At 29.3% G+C, this 22,014-nt stretch overlaps 2 protein-coding genes across 2 annotated transcripts in view; both read left to right on the top strand.

Moving 5' to 3' along the window:
- Positions 1-164: 164 nt before the first annotated feature.
- On the top strand, positions 165-9,595 carry LOC148303698 (maltase A3-like). Its single transcript, XM_088269533.1, has 13 exons — positions 165-379; positions 1,590-1,769; positions 2,776-2,924; positions 3,313-3,438; positions 3,552-3,687; positions 4,332-4,449; positions 5,441-5,636; positions 5,719-5,826; positions 6,144-6,291; positions 6,469-6,569; positions 7,897-8,000; positions 8,396-8,542; positions 9,535-9,595. Exons 1-13 carry the CDS (start codon positions 232-234, stop codon positions 9,593-9,595), a joined length of 1,722 nt encoding a protein of 573 aa, XP_088125659.1. The 5' UTR covers positions 165-231.
- A 1,351-nt stretch (positions 9,596-10,946) lies between these two features.
- Positions 10,947-22,014, top strand: part of LOC148303697 (uncharacterized) — a 34,021-nt gene continuing 22,953 nt past the window's right edge. The window contains exons 1-11 of the mRNA XM_088269537.1: positions 10,947-11,094; positions 12,699-12,878; positions 13,345-13,493; positions 14,070-14,195; positions 14,290-14,425; positions 14,743-14,860; positions 16,073-16,268; positions 16,353-16,460; positions 17,230-17,377; positions 18,308-18,428; positions 19,460-19,606. Coding sequence (XP_088125663.1) covers positions 10,947-11,094; positions 12,699-12,878; positions 13,345-13,493; positions 14,070-14,195; positions 14,290-14,425; positions 14,743-14,860; positions 16,073-16,268; positions 16,353-16,460; positions 17,230-17,377; positions 18,308-18,428; positions 19,460-19,606 — 1,577 coding nt within the window. The remainder of the gene's footprint in view (positions 11,095-12,698; positions 12,879-13,344; positions 13,494-14,069; positions 14,196-14,289; positions 14,426-14,742; positions 14,861-16,072; positions 16,269-16,352; positions 16,461-17,229; positions 17,378-18,307; positions 18,429-19,459; positions 19,607-22,014) is intronic.

The following is a 22,014-nucleotide window of genomic DNA, read 5'->3' as shown; positions in this document are numbered from 1 at the left end:
ATTACAGCATTTCTTATCAACCGATAAACTTCAGAATTATTTTGTAATATTATTTTAATCAGATTCGTAATCAGTAAAATTATATAATTATAAATAAATTGAAAAAACACATATGTTATATTTTTGTTTGTCATTCAGGCAGTTGACGAAATATTTGTGTTTGATAGGAGGTGTTTTTAATCTGTTGGCTAAGTTAGAGGATCGTTTGAAAGTTTGAAAATTACTGTGAAAATGCGAGGGACTATTCTGTCTCTAGTATTTTTGTTAGCAGTGGTTGCAGGGTGCTATGGAGAAGACTGGTGGGAACATATCATTCTTTATCAGATATATCCAAGGTCCTTCAAAGACAGTAATGGCGATGGAATCGGTGATATAAATGGCAAGTATGGTTAAAAGATAAAAAATCTCATTATATCGCAGAATTAGCATCATCAGATTTTAGATATATTGTACATAATTTGTTAAAATATTTTTTTTTATCTAAGTGAAATTTCACTATTAACTATCATGGATTTAATACATATATTTTAAATAAATATATTTTCTGGTAGATCGATTTTTTTTCATTTCATTATTTGCCAAATGGTCAGATCGGAATAATCGCCGAGATGCATGCATGTGGAAGAGGCAAAGTTTTTTTTTGCCAAGACAAATCAGAAAAGAATGAAGTCTGATTCTAGCTCTCACGTGACTTTCTACGTTATGCATTACGTTGTTCGTGTTTCAATAATATTTTTTTTTATCTAAGTGAAATTTCACTATTAACTATCATGGATTTAATACATATATTTTAAATAAATATATTTTCTGGTAGATCGATTTTTTTTCATTTCATTATTTGCCAAATGGTCAGATCGGAATAATCGCCGAGATGCATGCATGTGGAAGAGGCAAAGTTTTTTTTTGCCAAGACAAATCAGAAAAGAATGAAGTCTGATTCTAGCTCTCACGTGACTTTCTACGTTATGCATTACGTTGTTCGTGTTTCAATATATATTTTTTTATTAATACGATAATCAAAAAAATACACCCATAAATGGTCTTACATGAAAAAAAATACTCCTCGAATAATAATTTTTAAAAAAATATTACAAATTTATTTTCACTTTTTTTGTAAATTATCGTACCAAAATATGCCAAACGGATACACTCCCGTTGTAAAAACTCACACGGAAACAGTTTGACTTTGTTAGTAACAATATTTTTTCGTAAAGTACATATTTAGAAATTTAATCACGCATTTATATCGATGTTTTACTTTTGTTCTAAAGTATTAACGTATAAAAAGTTTCATTAATATCGTTTTATAATATTAGTTTAAAATACTTGTTTTGCTCTATAAAAACAACACTGACTTAAGTTCATTAAATCCATCTCGTTATAACAGAAGCTACGCCGCCATCTTGGTTTTCCTCTGTCGCACTCTGTTTTATCGACGGAACACTTTTTAAATTGCAACGTTAAAGGAATAAATTTCTATTCATCTATTTGAAATATAATATCAATCTTTTTAAGTGCATTGGGTGTATTTTTCATTTACATTAATTTGAAAACAAATATTTAGCTATATTTTTCTTTTTATTTTAAAGGCATCCGATCTAAGTTAGATCATCTTGAAAACATCGGAATTAATGCAACATGGCTGTCTCCTGTATTCCCATCTCCTATGAAGGATTTTGGCTATGATATATCCGACTATTATGATATATCACCAGAGTATGGAACCATTGAAGATCTAGAAAGGTTGATTGCTGAAGCAAAGGAACGAAGTAAGAAATAAAACGACAATATGATGTAGAAAACCATTTTTTTCAATTTCAGTAGGCATGAAGAAGCTATTTAACGATAAAACACCTCAAAGCAAAGCCGACAAATTACAATAAATATACTTTAAAGTAACGTACATGAACTATAAGATCCAAAACACAGAAACAAATTTTATTATTTTATATTAGCATTTTTAATTTCTTTTTATTTCTGATATCTACTGTTTTCTTACCAGCGCCTTTTATAATAACTTTAAATAAAATGTTTACCCACACACAGGCCATGCCTTTGTGGGATCTTATTTCAAAATTAAAATAGTAAAAATGTACTTATAATATATTGTGAAATGCTAAAGATATTAGAATAAAGAAAAAATATTTTTGAAAAACCTACCTCATATAACATATACCTACTTTTTTTGGCCAAAAAGCTTTGATTACTAAGTAATAAAATTGTACAACCAGCTTATATTATCAATAAAGTCATAAAAAAAAACTGAATATAAAAATACTATTCATAGGAGGATATTGAAGGTGGGTAGATCTGAAATATATCACATTATTCATATATAAACCATTTTCTTACATTATAATTATATAAATAAATTATATAAAATGTTCCCTCGGTATGGGAACACTCAGTGAAAGTATATTATTGTAATTTTTTTATAACTCTGATACAATACTAGAAATAAATAAATTCAAGATACTTATTTATGAACCTGCTTCCATTATCAAAAAAATAATTAAAAATAGAAACTACTTAATGTAGAAAATACTAAAAAAAGTGGATAATGAAAATAGGCAGATCCCTAAAATAAATCTTTTTATTTAGCAATGTCGTATTTGATTGAATAAACAACTTTCTTAAATTATATTTTTTTGTGAAATGTGCCCTTGGCACGAGAAAACTCAGTGAGGGCACATTATTAGAATTTTTTGATTGGGTTACTATGTAAATGGAATAAATAAATAAACTGGAATAATCTGATATTAAATATTTGTGCAGATATTCGAATTCTGCTCGACTTCGTCCCGAATCATACTTCTGATGAATGCGAATGGTTCCAGAAGTCTGTCCTACGGGAACCAGGATTTGAGAATTTCTATGTGTGGCACGACGGAAGGGATGGCGGTGCAAGCCCGCCGAGCAATTGGGTAATACTATTTTATTCATCCATAATAAATACCTCGATGAATCCAAAAACATGCCGGATTGACCGGGGTATAACAGTATCTAACAAATTGATTTTCTTTTAATTTCAGATGAAAATTCATCTTTTTATCTTGATAAATAACACTTAGTTAGGCTTAACATAATTTAAGCTTATACATAATAAGAAAAGCATAAGAAAATTTGATACACTAAAAAAACAATGATAAACATTCTCAAATTCAAACAAAAATTACTAAAACATTAGTTTTATAATTTTTTATTATTTTTAACATAACATTTAAATCCTCGTGGATATAAAATCCGCGTATCGGATAAAAGGTGTGGTTGTCCACAAAACATTTATTGTTCTTTTACATTTTTTTATTACAGATATCTGTATTTCGTGGTCCAGCGTGGACTTATCACCCAGTCAGGGGACAGTGGTACCTTCACCAGTTCCTCAAGGAACAACCTGATCTCAACTACAGGGATCCCAATGTTGTGAGAGAAATGAATGTAAGTGTAGCAAATGATCGGAACCTTCATTTTGCATACTAGTTTATGCTAATAGATTTGTGAAAATAACCCCTTTTATGAAAAAAATATAACGATCAAATTATTATTTTTAGAATGTCCTGAAATTTTGGCTGGGTAAAGGAATATCTGGATTCCGTGTTGACGCTATTCCTCACTTGGTGGAAGCTGATGTTGATGAAAATGGAGAATACCCTGATGAGCCCCTATCTGGACTTACTGATGATGAAGGTATCAACAATGACTCATATAAATAATAATATAATCAAACTTTGTGACCTTATTAATAAGACTTTTATAAATTTATGTATTTAGCTATTATTTCTTGATGGAATCACATTTAATATAGTAATAAAGCAACAACTAAATAGCTTTTTTCAATGTTATTATTTTGGACCTTATTTTTTTTGTCAAATAAAATTAAAGTAAAATAATCTATTAAGTTGTCATGTCGTAGTCGTATAGGAGAAATTGATCATCTAACAAAACGTAAAATGTTCAAGAGGGCCATTTAAGGCACTTTCGCTTGGCAAGAAAATAAACATCAATGCAGTTAGTCTTTTTAAAAATGTCAATATATTATACTTCCAAGTTTAACATCGCTCTGGGATTGTTTTCAGGGCAATACTGAGCTAGAAAGATATCAAATAGTCAATAATCACGTTTTTGTAAAAAATGCATTTGGTTACTTTCTCCTGTATGATATGATTCTAACTTAAATTATTAAAAAAAAATAAACATTTTGATTTATCAAAAAATGCTTTCATTTAATTTAATTTTTATTTAATGTCTTTGTTAATTAAATGTGAAAAGCTACTTTTGAGACCCCCTGTGACAAAATTGACTGCATTATGTAAAAAGTTTCATTTTTACAGAAAGCTACGATTACTTAGAGCACATTCACACGAGAGAGAGGAATTTAACTTACGAGATTGTTTACGACTGGAGAGCTACTCTTGATCAAGTCACAAATGATACCGGATCGGAAGCAAGGTGATCTATAAGTATTCCTACAGATATAAAAAAAACTATTATCAGTAATGCTATAAACCAGTTTTCGTCAAATACTTTCAAATCGAATTTTCATTGACACTTGCAAATTAATTTTTACTATTTGTAATCGACATGTAGTTGTTACAAATTTGACTAAATATTGAAAATATGTATTTTTTGGTTTGTACAAATTTCCATAATCGTGCCTGTTTTGATTGATTTGGGAGTTTATAGACTAAGAGTAAAATGAAGGTTTCAGATGTATTTTTTTTTATTCATCTCAACCATAGATGGTGCTGAAAACCCACATTAAAGATGATGTCAATTTAAGTTTATATAAGCTCCTAAATTTGAGCAGTGTGGTTGTCAATCATGGGAAGAATGGTGAATGTTACACATTTAAAAAGAGATCACTTAAACCGGCCTATGGCAGGTCGTTGGTCCTATTAATATCCTGATTTCCATATTCTTCTTCACATGTGTTGAGATATCAACAAAAACAAAAAAAATGTTTGAGAACTCCTGAAGAGATGAATTATTTTTTACTATTTATATTCGTCCGCCTCCGTAGTGTAATGGTCAGCACGCTCGACTACCATTCTGGAGGTTCCGAGTTCAATTCCCAGGGGGGGGGGGGTCAAATAAATATTTTCACTCTAATATTTATTCAATATAACGCTACCTGAAGCGGCGGGCTGATCACCTTTCCTTCATATGTTAACGATTAAGATAAGACTGCGTTTATATGATGCAATGCCTTATGCACCATTGGGGTGAAGATAAGAGTTTGAAGAATAATTTATATTCATTTGAGAGTATTTCGTATACTTTCACTGAAAAATTACAAATTTAATTAAATTTTTACCCAGTGATAGTGTGCAAGCCCTGTACACACTCAATCTATTCTCTGTATTTTTCCCCCATGTTGTTCAAATAAATCAAAAAGCCCGGGGATTTATTATTGCAATTCATGCCTATAATGTCATTCTAGAATTTTGTTGATGGAAGCCTCGAGTGAAATAGATTTGGTAATGCAGTACTATGGAAATGAGACACATGAAGGTGCCCATTTCCCTTTCAACTTCATGCTAACCTATATGGATAGTTCAACAAATGCAAGCGTTATCGTCAGTAATATATACCACTATGCAGATTATTTGCCAGACGGTCGCCTCGCGAATTGGGTGGTGAGTTGGTGCACAATTTATATTGACTATACTTGAAATGGTTGACATTGGTATGATATTTTAAAGTTTTTTTATTTGACAGATTGGTAACCATGATCAGCCAAGAGCTGCTTCCCGTTTTGGGGAGGAACGAGCTGATGGAATGCTTATGTTTTCAATGCTTCTCCCGGGAATTGCAGTTACATATAACGTAAGTATTTCAATATAAAATACTCTCCTTCTCATTCATCGTTCACTTTGTGTAATACTACTTTAATGATAAGAACGATGAATGATAATAAGAGAGAGTTATATATCCACACCACATTAATGCATTAAATGTACAAAATATTTCAATTTATAGTTATCGACGTTTGTGTTCATTGTATAACATAAATAAAATTTAAGTATTTATGAGATAAGAGAGACTGGGGTGTAAAATAGTAGTAAATGCATTGTAAAAGTACAGTAAAATGTACTGTAAGTAAATACAAATATAATAAATTTACAAAATCTATAAATTTTCAGGGAGAAGAGATAGCTATGAAAAACTTCTTTCTAAGCTGGGAAGACACAGTAGATCCTGCGGGATGTAATGCAGGAATCGAGTTATTTAACTCAACTTCCAGAGATCCAGCCAGGACTCCATTCCAGTGGGATGACTCGAACCATGCTGGTAAAATTTGCAATGTAGAAAATAAATCAGAAAAGCAATTTAAATAAACACACTTAAATCTACAACATATACACCAGTTGATTTTTTATTTTCTTTTCACCAAAATTTGTGTTATTAAAACACAAATTTCAAGTGTATGAAATAATAACAATAATTGAAAATTTGTTTTGTTTTTAGGTTTTTCCAATACACAGGGTAAGACATGGTTACCAGTAGCAGATAACTACAAGGAATTAAATTTAAAGCTACAAAGCGAAGCTTCAAAGAGTCATTACACGGTAAAATACGCCTTTATTTGGTTATTTATTTATTTTCTTTACTGCTTTACAATACATGAAGAATTTCACGTAAAGTAAAGACATCACGAAAAAGCCGCTCAGGATTATACTGAATGGCTATCATATAGGTCATAGCGATGTTGTAATATCTTAAAATATTAATGTTGATATAATTTTAATTTTTATTAATAATAAAAGCTGATAAATTTGCGAAAAAAATTGAGTTAAAGATTCAAACATTTTATCATTTTCATTATAAATGTTTCAAAATAAAAACATTCACCAATATAAAGATAAAGTGTCTAACAGTAGTTGTAGTATAAGTAAGAAAAGGTAAAAAATAATTATAAATTTTATTGAATCAGTTGAATGTTGACATTAGCTATTTAATCGTGAATGCTGGTGAAGGGTTGTCGTCCGTCCTAAAATGCCGGATGCGTTAGTGACAGTATGTATGTTCCGAGATTTGAAAATATCTCAAATGCCAGTAAAAATCTAAAAATGGAGCCTGAGTGCCTTCCGCCGCCCATTTAAGTCCTAATAAATATTATTAAAATAAAACAATAATTTACTTGAGTAGAAAATTCTCTACAGACCGGTATTTCAGCAAGCTATGACGTTATACTAAGTTTTTACCCATTTATCGTGTGGAATATGGTTGGAGAAAGGTATAAGAAAATATCTTGTTTAAATCATTTTACTTTATCATATGTATATTTTTCGATTCTGTGATATACCTTCGCTACTTAATGCTTTTAAATCAAAGTTACTCACGAGAAAAAACATAATATTTTGGAGTAAAAGACTTTTATTGTTGATTTTAATGGTTGGTGGGATTTAAACACTTTAAATAATTTCCATTAAATATGATTCCATACTCATATTTAATGGAAATTATTCGGTTACATTAGTCAAAGTAATACAAACTTAAAATGTTGTGCCCAAAATCATTAATAGCACGAAAAATAAGTGGAATAAATAAGTTTTACAAAATATTTTTTCTTCTGCACTTGATAAATATTGTAAAAAATGAGGTTGAAAAAAATGCAAAAAAACTCTTTATATTTATTTTAATCGTATTAATTCCCACGAAAGAAGTAATTAGTGCGTTTATACGATCGTAAAAAGATATAAAAAACAACATCATCGTAAGCACTTTTATCGCGATATCACGATAAAGATAATGCGAAGTATTGTTAATACGTGTTTGAATAAACTTCCAAAAATTTACAAATTGGTTTATTTTGTATACTGTTTGTTTATTCCATTGATTTAAAAAAAATCCTTAAACCTAACGGTGAAAAAGCTATCGTTTTTTCTTTTCCAGAACTACCTTGCCTTGGCCTCCCTGCGTCAACTTGAGATTTTTAAATACGGAGATTTGATGATAAATACAATAGTTGACGATGAAAATATTTTCGCTTTCACTAGGTAACTTATCAAATTAAAAAATTACTTTGTATTTTCAAATAAATCCAAAAACAGACTACGACTTCAACAGTTTATACTGATGAGAAATTGTATCAAAATTCATATCATTCTGGACTAGCACCCAAACGCAGAACTGATCACCGTACTTTTATGTAACTCACGATAAAAATAATATTGTTTCACTGCAATGCATTTTTATGTGAACGGTTAAGGATAGGATAAAAAAATAAATTGATTTTTTAAAAACCATATTACACTCCAACATTTTTGCAGAAGGTACCCTTTTTATAAAGTCAAGATAAAACATAGTTAAGAAGATCGATACAAGCGTAATATAAAATCTCTAAGTATATTAATGTGAGTAGATGTTTTGATATTAATATCCTCATTTTCAGAGGTTTCCTGGGAGGAGATCGTGCCGTAGTTATAATCAATACCGGTGATAAAGAATACCATGGATTAAATATACAGGCTGTGTTTCCTGAAGTAAAATTTAGTCTTACTGTTCGTGTTGCCAGCGTCAGTTCTCCGAGGCAAATTGGGTAAATATGAATATAAATAGTGTAGGGTTGTGGTCCCGTGGTAAGTATCGCGGACTCTTGAGTCACAGTTTCTCGGTTCGAACCACTCTACCACGACTCAATATTTATTTCTAATAATGAGTTGCTTAGGCTCACAGAAATAGTATGAAATTTAAGTATTTTTGTATATAATAAAAACACAAATATTTCTAATTTTTAATATTGACACAACATTGCATTCTAATGCGCACGTGTTGATCAAACCTGTAACAAATAAAAAAAAAATTATACATATATATATATATATATATATATATATATATATATATATATATATATATATATATATATATATATATTATATTTACATATATAAATATATATATATATATATATATATATATATATATATATATATATATATATATATATATATATATATATATATATATATATATATATATATATATATATATATATATATATATAGATTTATATTATCCACTGACACTTCGTGATGGAATTGCATTTTTAATTTATTATTAGATTAAAACCAATATTTTTAGCTTTTCCACTTTTTTATTTGACCAGCGACCGGGTTTCGTCGTTACCGACATCAGTCTGATGATGTCGGTAACGACGAAACCCGGTCGCTGGTCAAATAAAAAAGTGGAAAAGCTAAAAATATTGGTTTTAATCTAATAATAAATTATATATATACATATATATATATATATATATTTCAATCAGATTTTGCAATGGCAGCATCATCTGTTGGATATTACAGCAACACACTGAATACTAAATATTATTATGGCGCACAGAATATTTCTTGACATTGTTGTCACATAACATTTTCAATGTTTTGGAATGCATTTTTGTTTTATAGATTTTTTGTATTTTTTTTCAATTTATTTAATTAAATTTAATAATATCTGAGCCACAGCAACGCGGGCCGAATTATATATTTTTTTATTTAATGATAAAATTAAACCTAATTGTTTTTTTTTCAGAAATATCGTACAGTCAGGATACATGTCATTGTATCCGTATGAAGCATTGGCCTTTACATAAAATAAATAAAAATGTTCAAAAAAACAATGTACAATATGGAAGCACTAGATTTTTATTGTAAATAACGTGAATTTATATTAAAATAAATTTATCAAAAACTGTGTATTTCTGAATGCATGTTTCTGTCAATCCACCATATATTTAATAAAATTATTTGATAATGTTTATTCAAAAAGTGTATTGAGATAAGTTAAATGAATAAACATTATTTAAAAAAATCTGTATCGGCATAATTATAATGTAACATCAAAATTTAATTTAAGCAGTTAGTTATCCGGTTTTTAAATAAACGTCATGTTTTTTAACATCAATAAATACGTATACTACATAGAATTCATAACCCTTTAATACACTTTTATGTATTATTTAATTATATGAAATAAAATGTTATCTTATCATAACGTATATAAATTTTACCGGATATTTTTCAAGACGCCTGAATATATGATTTTAATTTTTTATTAAGCATACATAATAATTTGACCAGTTATTCTACACATTCTATTCTCTATTAAACGATATTCTACGAAGATTCGGAGACACTCAAAATGTTGTTAATATTAACCATGTTTATGATTTACTTTTTAATATCGTATTATTAGATTAAAACCAATATTTTTAGCTTTTTCACTTTTTTATTTGACCAGCGACCGGGTTTCGTCATTACCGACATCACCAGTCTGATGATGTTGGTAATGACGAAACCCGGTCGCTGGTGAAATAAAAAAGTGGAAAAGCTAAAAATATTGGTTTTAATCTAATAATAAATTAAAAATGCAATTCCATCACGAAGTGTCAGTGGATAATATAAATCTATTTTTAATATCGCTTGTCTTGCTTAAAAGTATTCACATGCGTTATAAAGGAATGATTTTCATTATGAGCATCTTAATATTTTATTAAAAGCTATATCAATAACAATTAAAATATTCGTACAGGTAAGACAGTTAAAATCTTCGTACACTTCATGCAGGTTACTTCGTACAATTAAAATCTTCGTACACTTCATGTAGGTTAGTAATAAATGAAATTACAATAAGAGATTAAAAAAACGATAAAAATAAACTAAATATATACATTTCTTTAAATAAATGATACTATACATGCAACACGTTATATCTTGTTCAATTAATTGATTCGGTAATTACAGCATTATTTTTATCAATTGTTAAATTTTAAAATAATTTTGTAATATTTTTATCAGAGTCGTAATCAGTTAAATAAATAAATAAACTTAAAAAAAAAGATTGTCATTCAGGCAGAAGTCCAAATATTTGTGTTTGATTGGAGGTGTTTTCAATCAATTTGCTAAGTCCGAGGATTGTTTGAAAGTTAATCAATTACTGTGAAAATGCGAGGGAGTATTCTGTCTCTAGTATTTTTACTGGCAGTGGTTGCAGGGTGCTATGGAGAAGAATGGTGGGAACATATAATCCTTTATCAGATATATCCAAGGTCCTTCAAAGACAGTGATGGTGATGGTATTGGTGATATCAATGGCAAGTAAAGTAACTAGATTATTTTTCCTTTTGTAGAATCGTAATTGTAGAATCGGCATCACCATGTTTTTCAATCAGATTATTTTTTTTTATCCAAGAGGAATTTCAGTATTGACTGAATTACTTATATTAGAATATATCGTAGTCGTACGGGAGAAAGTGACCAACTAACAAAACGTAAAATGTTCAGGAGGGCTATGTAAGTCACTTTTGTTCGTCAAGAAAATAAACACTAATGCAGTTAGTCATTTTTTATAAGTCAATATATTATACTTCCAACTTTAAAATCCTTTGGGATGTTTTTCAGGGCAATATTAAGCTAGTAAGATATCAAATAGTCAATGATCACGTTTTTGTAAAATATGCACTTGGTCACTTTCTCCTGTATGACTTCGATATATGTAAAGTAGACTGAATACAGTGGAAATGCGTTATTTTAGACGAATAAGAAAGAATAATAAAACAAATGTACAAGGCGAATGTAGTTGGTAATAGAAACAAAAGAAGGCCAAGAAAATTTTGGCATGATCAAGTATTTCAAACACGTAAGAGTGGTCAGGTCAGGAGTTGGAATCGGCGGGTACGTATGATGAATGTGGAAGAGGCTAAAATTGTTTGCAAAGACAAATTGGAATTGGCTGTTTGCAGCCCGATTCTAACTCTCACGGGACGTTCTAAGTTTTCATTACGTCATTCGTGTCTCAATATAAAAAAAAAATATGACATTAATTACGATACTTAAAAAAACTCTTACAAGAAAAAACTATTTCACAAATAATAATGAAAAAGTTAAAACAATTAAAAAAAAATATGCACCACTTTTTGGTAAATTATCATATCAAAATAAACACCAAACGGATACTTCACTCCTGTCAAAAAACTCACGAAAACAGTTTTTCATCGTAAGAAAAAATATTTTTTTATAAATCACATGTTTGGAAATTAAGTCACGCATTCATATAGAAGTTCTTATTTTAGTCTCAAGTAACATGTTAAAAGTTAAAATTAATAAAAAAAACGCCCCATAATATTAAACTGAAAATACTTGTGTAGCTCTGTAAAAACAAAGAAACTACACTCAAGTTTTTTAAAACCTTCTCATAACTGAAGTAGCGCTGCCATTTTGGTTTTTCTCTATCGCACTGTGTTTTATTGGCGCAACACTTTTAAACGAAAAAATTGAAGGAACTTCTTTCTAAATATATATTTGAAAAAAAAATCTTCACCGTATGGGGTGTTTATAAAAATTTATTAGAGAACAAGTAATCTAACAACATTTTTCTTTAAAAGTAATGAGTTTCATTTTTATAATTTATATTTGAAGCACTTACTTTGTGATTTTCCATTTTAAAATTAAAATGTTACTTTGTTTTAAAATCACTACAAATATTTTATTATAACTTAATTATAATGTCTACCAGTTTCGAAACTAACCGCTTCTTTATCAAGACTGATTAATACTTGATAAAGACTATAATCAGTCTTAATAAAGAAGCGGTTAGCTTCGAAACCGGCAAACACTAAAATTAAGTTAAAATAAAATATTTAAAGTGATTTTAAAACAAAGTTACATTTTTATAAAAGTTTTATTTTTTGTTTTTAAGGCATCCGTTTCAAGCTAGATCATCTTGAAAATATCGGAATTAATGCAACATGGCTGTCACCTGTCTTCCCATCTCCTATGAAGGATTTCGGCTATGATATATCCGACTATTACGATATATCACCAGAGTATGGAACCATTGAAGATTTAGAAAATTTAATTGCTGAAGCGAAGGAAAGAAGTAAGGAATTAAATCAAAAAATGAAGTTCAAAACTAAATTTTACACTTTTGATATACATGAAGGGACAAAAAACACAAATTCCAATTAAATCACTTTATGGTAACGTAAGAACTACAAGATCCAATATACATAAACACTTCAAACAAAATCTAACATATACCTATTTAGGTCAAAAGATCTTCGATTATTATACAATAAAATTGTACAACCTGCTTCCATTTTCTATAATGTCACTAAAAAATTGAAATATAATAGTGCTTTTTAAATGTGGATATTGGAAGTAGGTAGTAGATTTGAAATAAATTGCATTATTCAGCAATGTCGTATTTGAAAAAAAAATCATCATAATTTTAGGGGCATATTTTATAAATTAAGGGCGCATTTTTGTAACTTTTTATTTGTGATTATGTAAATGATAAAATAAACAAATAAATTGGTAAAATCTAAAATTAAATATTTGTGTAGATATTCGAATTCTGCTCGACTTCGTCCCGAATCATACTTCTGATGAATGCGAATGGTTCCAGAAATCTGTCCTACGGGAACCAGGATTTGAGAATTTCTATGTGTGGCATGACGGAAGGGATGGCGGGGCAAGCCCACCGAGCAATTGGGTAATAATATTTTATTTTAGCTTAATATGAAATTCAGGATTAATATAATATAAAATTATACATAATACGATAAGCTTGGAAATTTAATACGCTCTATAAATAATGACATACATATAAACACTCACAAACTCGAACCAAAATTACAAAGAGAGAACGCAAAATAACATCTTTTATTTATCAACAAATAATTTATTACAAGTTGACGTTGAAAACGAATTCAAACTATTTTGAGTAATTTGCTCCATAGGTCGGAAAGTTTAACATCTGTGAGTTTTTCTTCTTCTTAAATATCTGTATTCCATGTTCGGTTTCCATAAAGGTTGCTCTCTGTGAAATTTGGAAATCTATCGTAAAATAATATATTTCACTTTTAAGCTAGAGACTAAGTTAATCTGCGCCGTGCGCTCAATTACTAATCTCAACTACAACGATTTATATGTGTACGAGTATATCTACATATCTACTCAAAAGCTCGCCCATAAAGTTCAAGTACATTTTTCAATGTGAATTTGTCAATTTATGCAAGAATTATTGAAAACTTATGAGACATGATACAACTTTTACAATTTATTATAGATATCTGTATTCCGTGGTCCGGCGTGGACTTATCACCCAGTCAGGGGACAGTGGTACCTTCACCAGTTCCTCAAGGAACAACCTGATCTAAACTACAGGGATCCTAATGTTGTGAGAGAAATGAATGTAAGTGTACTTATGATAAGAGCCTCAATGTATCTTAGCAATGTTTGTTTTGATAAGAAACTCTTTAATTTTATTTCTTTATTTTATATTTTAGAATGTCCTTAAATTTTGGTTGGATAAAGGAATATCAGGGTTTCGTGTTGATGCTATTCCTCACTTGGTGGAAGCTGATGTTGATGAAAATGGAGAATTTCCTGATGAACCCCTATCCGGACTTACTGATGATGAAGGTATTGACATAGTTTGCAAAATATGTTAATACCTTCTATGTTCCTGGTTTTAAACAACAATTTTATAACTTTTTTTAACCTATGACCAGATTTACTGGTCAACAAATGTAAATATGAAATGTGTTTTCATAATATTTTTACGTAAAGGTCCTTTTTTATTATTCAAAACATTTATTTTTCGATGAATGCTAACATTTAATTTTATTATTTATCTTAACATTTATTATTTTACAAAAAAAAAAATTCTGAAGCCACCAATGGATTCAAAATGTAATAAAAATGACTAAAATGTTTCAAAATAAGCTTCATTTTTATAGAAAGCTACGATTACTTAGAGCATATTCACACGAGAGAGAGAAATTTAACATACGAGATTGTTTACCAATGGAGAGCTACTCTTGATGAAGTCACAAATGATACTGGATCGGAAGCAAGGTGATCTATTATATAAATATTCCTACAGATATTAAAAAATATTAATCTTAATAAAAACGTTAAAAAAACAGTTCTCAAGTATTTTCATTAACATTTGCAAGATTTTTTTAAGATTTATTTATTTTATATATAACTTTAGCATATATGCATTTCATTTATTAATTTGATGATTGAATATTAAAATAAATATTTAAGTACAACATTTTGAGTGTGTCCAAATACTTGTTCACAAAATCTGGACTATCTCCAATTACAGGAGTCACTCTCATATTATTTTTTGACATCTCATCAAAGATGAAGAAGAATATGGAAGTCTGGGCATTTACGGGGCTTACGACCGTCATAGGCTGGTTTAAGTGATCACTTTACACACGTGTAAAGAGTTTATAAAGAGTAATATAAGAGTTTCTGCTTAATAAAAAAGCTTCTTTACATCTCACCAATAGATGTCTCTAGTGAAGTTCTAGTGATTCAAGAACAAAGTTTCTAAATTGGTTCATATATATAGAACTTCCAAGAATTTGAGTAGTGTGGTTGTCAATAATGGGTAGAATTGGTGAATGTTACACGTGTGTAAAGTGATCACTTAAACCAGCCTATGACGGTCGTAAGCCCCGTAAATGCCCAGACTTCCATATTCTTCTTCATCTTTGATGAGATGTCAAAAAATAATATTTAAGTAAATACAAAAATATGCTTAATCATTCCTATTTAATTGATTTCTCAGTTTTTAGACAAAACAATAATTTAAGGGTTTCTGATAAATATTTCTTTTATTCAACTCAATCGTAGATATTGTCAAAAACTCATTTTAATGTAAAAATATGTAAAAAATATGAAGTCACGAAATTTTAGTTGTGTGGTTGTCAATCATGGGTTAATAATAATAAAGTGATAATTTAAACCAGCCGATGATACGTCGTAAACCTTGTTATTTACTACCCAGATATTCATATTCACCTTTATTGAATCGTCAAACAAAAACAAAGAATGTTTGAGAACTGCAGTTACCATATATGTATGTACATTCAGTGTTTGGTATTTCGTAAACTTACACTGAAATATTGCAATTCAATTAAAATTTAACCCATAGATAGGTCAGAAGCCCTGTAAATATTTCCATATTCCTTTAGATATTTTCCCTGTTGTTGAAATAAATTAGGAAGTCCGTTGATTTATCAGTGTGATTTCATGCCTTTAATATTATTTTAGAATTTTGTTGATGGAAGCCTCGAGTGAAATGGATTTGGTAATGCAGTACTATGGAAATGGGACTCATGAAGGTGCTCATTTTCCTTTCAACTTCATGCTGACCTATATGGATAGTTCAACAAACGCAGGCGATATCGTTAGTAATATATTTCGCTATTGTGATAACGTTCCAGAAGGTCACCTCGCGAATTGGGTGGTGAGTTGGTACATAATTTAAATTGACAATATTCAAAATGATTGTCATTGTTATGACATCTTTTAAGTTTTTTTTATTTGACAGATTGGTAACCATGATCAGCCAAGAGCTGCTTCCCGTTTTGGAGATGAAAGAGCTGATGGAATGCTCATGTTGTCAATGCTTCTCCCAGGAATTGCAGTTACGTATAATGTAAGTATTTCAAATTTAAATGATCTTTAATGCATACATATAGTGCGCAATGCTTAAACTTAGAGAGAGAATGAGTCACAGAAAAGGTGTGAGAGTCCAGGGACAAAAGATGGACATTATAATATTTGCTGACAACGTTGCTTTGATTGCTGATAGCGAAGAGGAACTCTAAGAAGCCTTAACAACCATAGAGGAGATCCTCGTGAGCTAATTCGGCATTAAAATAACACAAAAGTAATGGTCGTAGGCCGGATCGAACAGCGAGCGAGAGAGTCCATTTCTGGTGTACCCCTAAAAAGTGTGAAGGAGTTTGTATACCTTAGGATGACCGGTTGAAAGGCGAGATTGACAGTCGCATTCACTAGGTTAGACTTGAGTTTAACAGAAAATCAATAATATTCCAATCTAATATCATAGATAAAAAAACGCTAACTTCTTGTCAAAACATATGTATAGAGTGTGTTACTGTATAGCTGTTAGACGTGGTGTTTATCTGAAAGAGATATTTAAAAAAAAAAAGAGATATTTTTTATAATTAGAATAGAATAAACTGAATGTATGGATTTGATTATTTTTCCATTTCTTATTTTATATAAAAAGTGAGTAAAATGGAATTCATTGTAAATATACTATCTACAAATCGAACAATTTTTTAGATGACATAATTTTAGGATAATACACGTTCATGAGAATATAGATGCTTTAGTGTAAGCCACGATTATGATTTATGTATCGAAGTTGAAAAAATAGTAACAGCACAATTTTTCAGGGAGAAGAGATAGCCATGAAAAACTTCTTTCTGAGCTGGGAAGACACAGTAGATCCTGCGGGATGTAATGCAGGAATTGAGTTATTTAACTCTACTTCCAGAGATCCTGCCAGGACTCCATTCCAGTGGGACGACTCGGAGCATGCTGGTAATATTTACAGTGTGGAAAATATAGCAGAAAAGAAATTACAGTATAGTTAAATCCAAAACACATACAAAAGTAGACTTTTTCATTTCCATTAGAAAAATATACATTCAAAGCAATATAAAAATAAACAGTTTTTTTATCGACAGGATTTTTGTTATTTTGCAGTATGATAGCAGTATGATTACTTAAGCTGTCTTTTATTTTAACTTCGAATGAAATTTTTAATTTTACTTTTACTAAGTTAAGTGAATACCACTTTTCCTTAAAATCTACTGTGAAACGTGTTTCGATATATTCCGCATCATTTTCAAACACCGTATGTGAATTTTCTTTATTGATTAGGCGTTTAATTTGTAGAACTTCATTTTAATTTATATATAAATTTTTAAATCAAACACAGATTTTTTGAGTTTTCTAAATTATATTTTATTAAAAAAAACACATACAAATTAATATTGTAACAATTTGAATAAAATTGTTTTCTCAAAAAAGTTCTCAAAAATCACGTTAAAAACCACCATTGATCCCCTTAAACTATTACAATACTTTTTGTTTTCAATAATTGATATTTGATAATTTTTTCCAGTTACTACGTATCCTTATGAAGAAATCATACATTCGAACATAGAAATCTTTACTGTTTTTCTTTAAAAAAACGTTAGTTCTGTTAGTTTACATTTCCCATGCCTGACGTACTTACATAACTAACATTTAAAAAAAGTAAATACCAATATATTAAAAATAATTAATTGATCATTAAAAAAAATTTCAATTGTTACGCAATACGCAAATTAAGGGCTTATTAAAAAAATAAGTTGTAAATGTTCATATTATGATGAGAAAATTGATGAAATAACTGAATGTTATATCTATTATTCTATCATTAAAACTATTCTTGAAGAATAAACATGATTTTTTTTTTAAATTTAGGATTCTCAAATACACAGGGTAAAACATGGTTACCAGTAGCAGATAACTACAAGGAATTAAATTTAATGCTACAAAGCCAAGCTTCAAGGAGTCATTACACGGTGAAAAATAGCTTTATTTTGTTATTTATTCATTATCTTCAATGATTTATAATACAAACAGAGAATTTTACGTTATAAAGTAGGTACATGTAGACATTACGAAAAAGCCCGAGTATAATGCTTGGTAATAGTTATGAATTAAAAAGCAAAGCAACGCTGTTATATCAAATATATTTTAATTGATGAACGTTTTTTTGATTTAATAGTAATGATAATTATTATTACTTCCATAATCCAATAAAATAGAATGATCTGTTCTATCGTTTGCATATTTTTCTTATATTTCTTTGGAAAAAAAAATTCTTTTATTATTTTTAGTCGAAGTGTTCAAGCTTCTTAAATTTAATTCAATGATATTTTAAAGTTTTGTTCCGAAATATTTGAAATAAAATGTTTATTCTTTAATGATTAAAATGATTAAAGAAAACAATTGTTTTAAACCACTTGAGTTTTATTAAAGACTACATGTTTCAGAAGTTAAACTTCCATCATTCAGGTCTGTATAATAACATGTAATAATGTCTCAAATTTTAATATATTTTATTATTATTTTTTCCAAATACATTTTTTTCCAGAACTACCTTGCCTTGGCCGCTTTGCGTCAACATGACCTTTTCAAATACGGAGATTTGATGATAAATATAATGGTGGACCCTGAAAATATTTTTGTTTTCACTAGGTGACTTATCATATTTATGTTTTTACGTTGAAGTTATTTTAACTATAATATTTATTAAACTGGATTGGCACCTGAAGCATAGGACTGACTTACTTTACTTACCTTTTTCTCATGTAAATAATTATCATATTAGCACTTTTTTACTACGATACAGTTTCCTGTGTACAAGATGTGGATATGATATAAAATGAAAGAAAACTTTGGAAATGATTTTTTAAACAGGATAACGTTGCATCATTTTATGCAGCACCCAAAGCATTAAGTTTAGATATGAAATAAATTTGAAGACTGACACAAACGAAACTTAAAATTTTAAAGTATGATAGTGAAAGCAGATTTATAATATTTTATTATTCATATAATTATTTCCAGGGGGTTCCTGGGAGGAGATCGTGCCGTAGTTATAGTCAATACCGGTGATAAAGAATACCATGGATTAAATATACAGGCTGCGTTTCCTGAAGTGAAATTCAGCCTTACCGTTCGTGTTACCAGCGTCAATTCTCCAAGGCAAATTGGGTAAATATGAATATAAATATAAATATATGCATATGTATATATATATCTTCTGTTTTCGTTTTTTCTACTTTCAAGCACCTTTTCGTAAATTTTCAATCCAAATATATAATATGATTTTGGGATACTGTTTTATTTTAAATGGTATACTTAATCCTTAGTTAAAGAAAAATGTTTATGATTTTTTTATTAATTAATTACAACTACTTTATTCTTCAAATATTATTGCCATTATATCATTGAAAAAAATAATTATGTATTAGTTTATTTTTTAAAGGTAACCATTTGAGATCTTTTCTAGTTTTTCTAGATTCTTATACCTATTTTATTAAGCACTATTTTCACACCTTAATTAAGAAAAAAATCTAAATTTCCTTAATTTCCATCAAATAATAAATATTTTTTTTCAATATTTTTGTAACTTTAAGCACACTTAAATTAATACTAGCACATTTGCAAGGTTTTGTTGAGTCTTGTTTACAGGAATCAACAGGTATCCTCTGACAAAGTTACAAGGCAATGAATTTTCCGGGGCTGTGAACCGTACACGCGGTACATTATACGAGAATTAGTGGTGCAATGCGTTGAACATGCAGGCTCGTATTGTTGGCTTTTCGACTGCATATTTTCACTACATTCAAGTATGAAATAATGCACGGAGAGATTAAATATTTTTACCGCGAGTTTTCTGGTTTAAATTATTGCGAATCCATTTTTTATTATATTTCCTTTGAGAAGTTCCTTATACTATTAGATTGACAATGATAAAAGCCAATTTAAAAATGTTCCACATGTGGGGTGGAAAGCCACAATTTCAAAATATTAGTAAATCCATAAACAAATATGTAATAAATAATGTGAATGTTCTTCTGTATAAACTTTCCTAATCTCCCTAATGTAATTATTTTAATATTTTTACACAACATTACATTCAAATGCACGCGTGTCGAACACACCTGTAACAGGTAAAGTCAGTTTGAAAAAACTGTTTTTACCGCAATGGCAGCACCATCTATTGGACGTAACAACCCACTTGGTACTAAACATCCTAATGGCTGAGAGCGTTCTTTTTGACATTGTTGACACAAAACTTTTTTAATAATTTAGATTTTTTATATTTTCATTGCTCCATAAGCATTTCAAATTAAATATATTAAAAATGTGTGCATTTTATTTTTCATTTTACCCAACTCAGCTATAACAACGCGTGGCCGGGTACAGCTAGTGTGTTAATGTTTTTTAAATATAGCATAGAATATATTTAATTGTTTTTTTTTCTTCCAGAAATATCGTACAGTCGGGATATATGTCATTATATCCCTATGAAGCATTGGCTTTTACATAAAACAGAATATGAATGTTTAAAAAAAAAAAGTAACATGTGGGAGTACTATATTACAATTGTGAATAATATGAAATTAAATTAAAACAATTTTACCAAAAACTATGTTTTTTTGCAATGCATGTTTCTGTTGTATTTAATAAAGTTGTTTTTTACATACTACATGGTTTTTTCAAGCTTTTTCATTTTTATTCTACGTTTAAAATAACTCAAATGCTTTGAAATTCATAAAAAAAAGTTAAAAACGCGCATAGGTGATGATCTATAGAACGCGGCGATTCGTTGTCCAGGGCAAAATTGCTGGCTCCAGGTCGAGTGGTCGCTTCTCTTTGCGCTGGATGCCTCAAGTATAAATGCCTGACTCTGACCTGAATGAAAGCGCAAGGCCAACCCTTAAGCAAAATTCTATAACTACGAGTATTTATCTAGTTAACCTTTCCCTTACTGTGCTAAAAAAAACTGCGCGTTCCGGTGCTGTGTTTTTTTTAAATATTAAAACATAGATAATCTGATAACTTTTAAGAAAAGTCTCTTTATCATTAGAATCCTAACTGTCCATCAAACCTCCTCCCCTAGATTTTTCCTCAACCTCCATCCCTACACTCCCTTTTTCCTTTGCCCTCCTTATTATCATCTAATAATTTATGTTTTTTAAAATGTTTGAGTACAATCTTTCCTCTGATTGCAAACAGCTATACATGGTATCAAACGTTTTGATCAATATCGCTAGTCTGTTTTTGGTTGGTTGAAAGATATAGCTTTTTAGCAATAAGACCGACAATGTACTTATTTCTTTTCCGTACATAAAGTTTAAATAAGTAAATGATCACCTACATTTATTTTATTTGAAGCTAAAAGTGATGTTTATTGAAGTTTGATAGTTGAAAACATAAAAAAAAAATCACCGACTCACGCTCATTAACGAGAGAGACAACCACCTCGGTTGGCTGCCCGTAAGATACTTGACGCATGTCTCAACTCAGTTCATTACTAGAAACACAACGGCCAACTGAGATGGAATATCTCGCGTTCCGATATCATCAAGTAAAGTAAGAGTGAGATGTAAATA

Source organism: Brachycentrus maculatus, unplaced genomic scaffold (genome assembly GCF_059751285.1).
Source record: "Brachycentrus maculatus isolate JH-2025_06_01 unplaced genomic scaffold, ASM5975128v1 h1tg000356l, whole genome shotgun sequence".
NCBI classification, from domain to species: Eukaryota; Metazoa; Arthropoda; class Insecta; order Trichoptera; family Brachycentridae; genus Brachycentrus; species Brachycentrus maculatus.
Note: the sequence above shows the minus strand (reverse complement) of the source record. Positions and strands in the feature narration are given on the sequence as shown.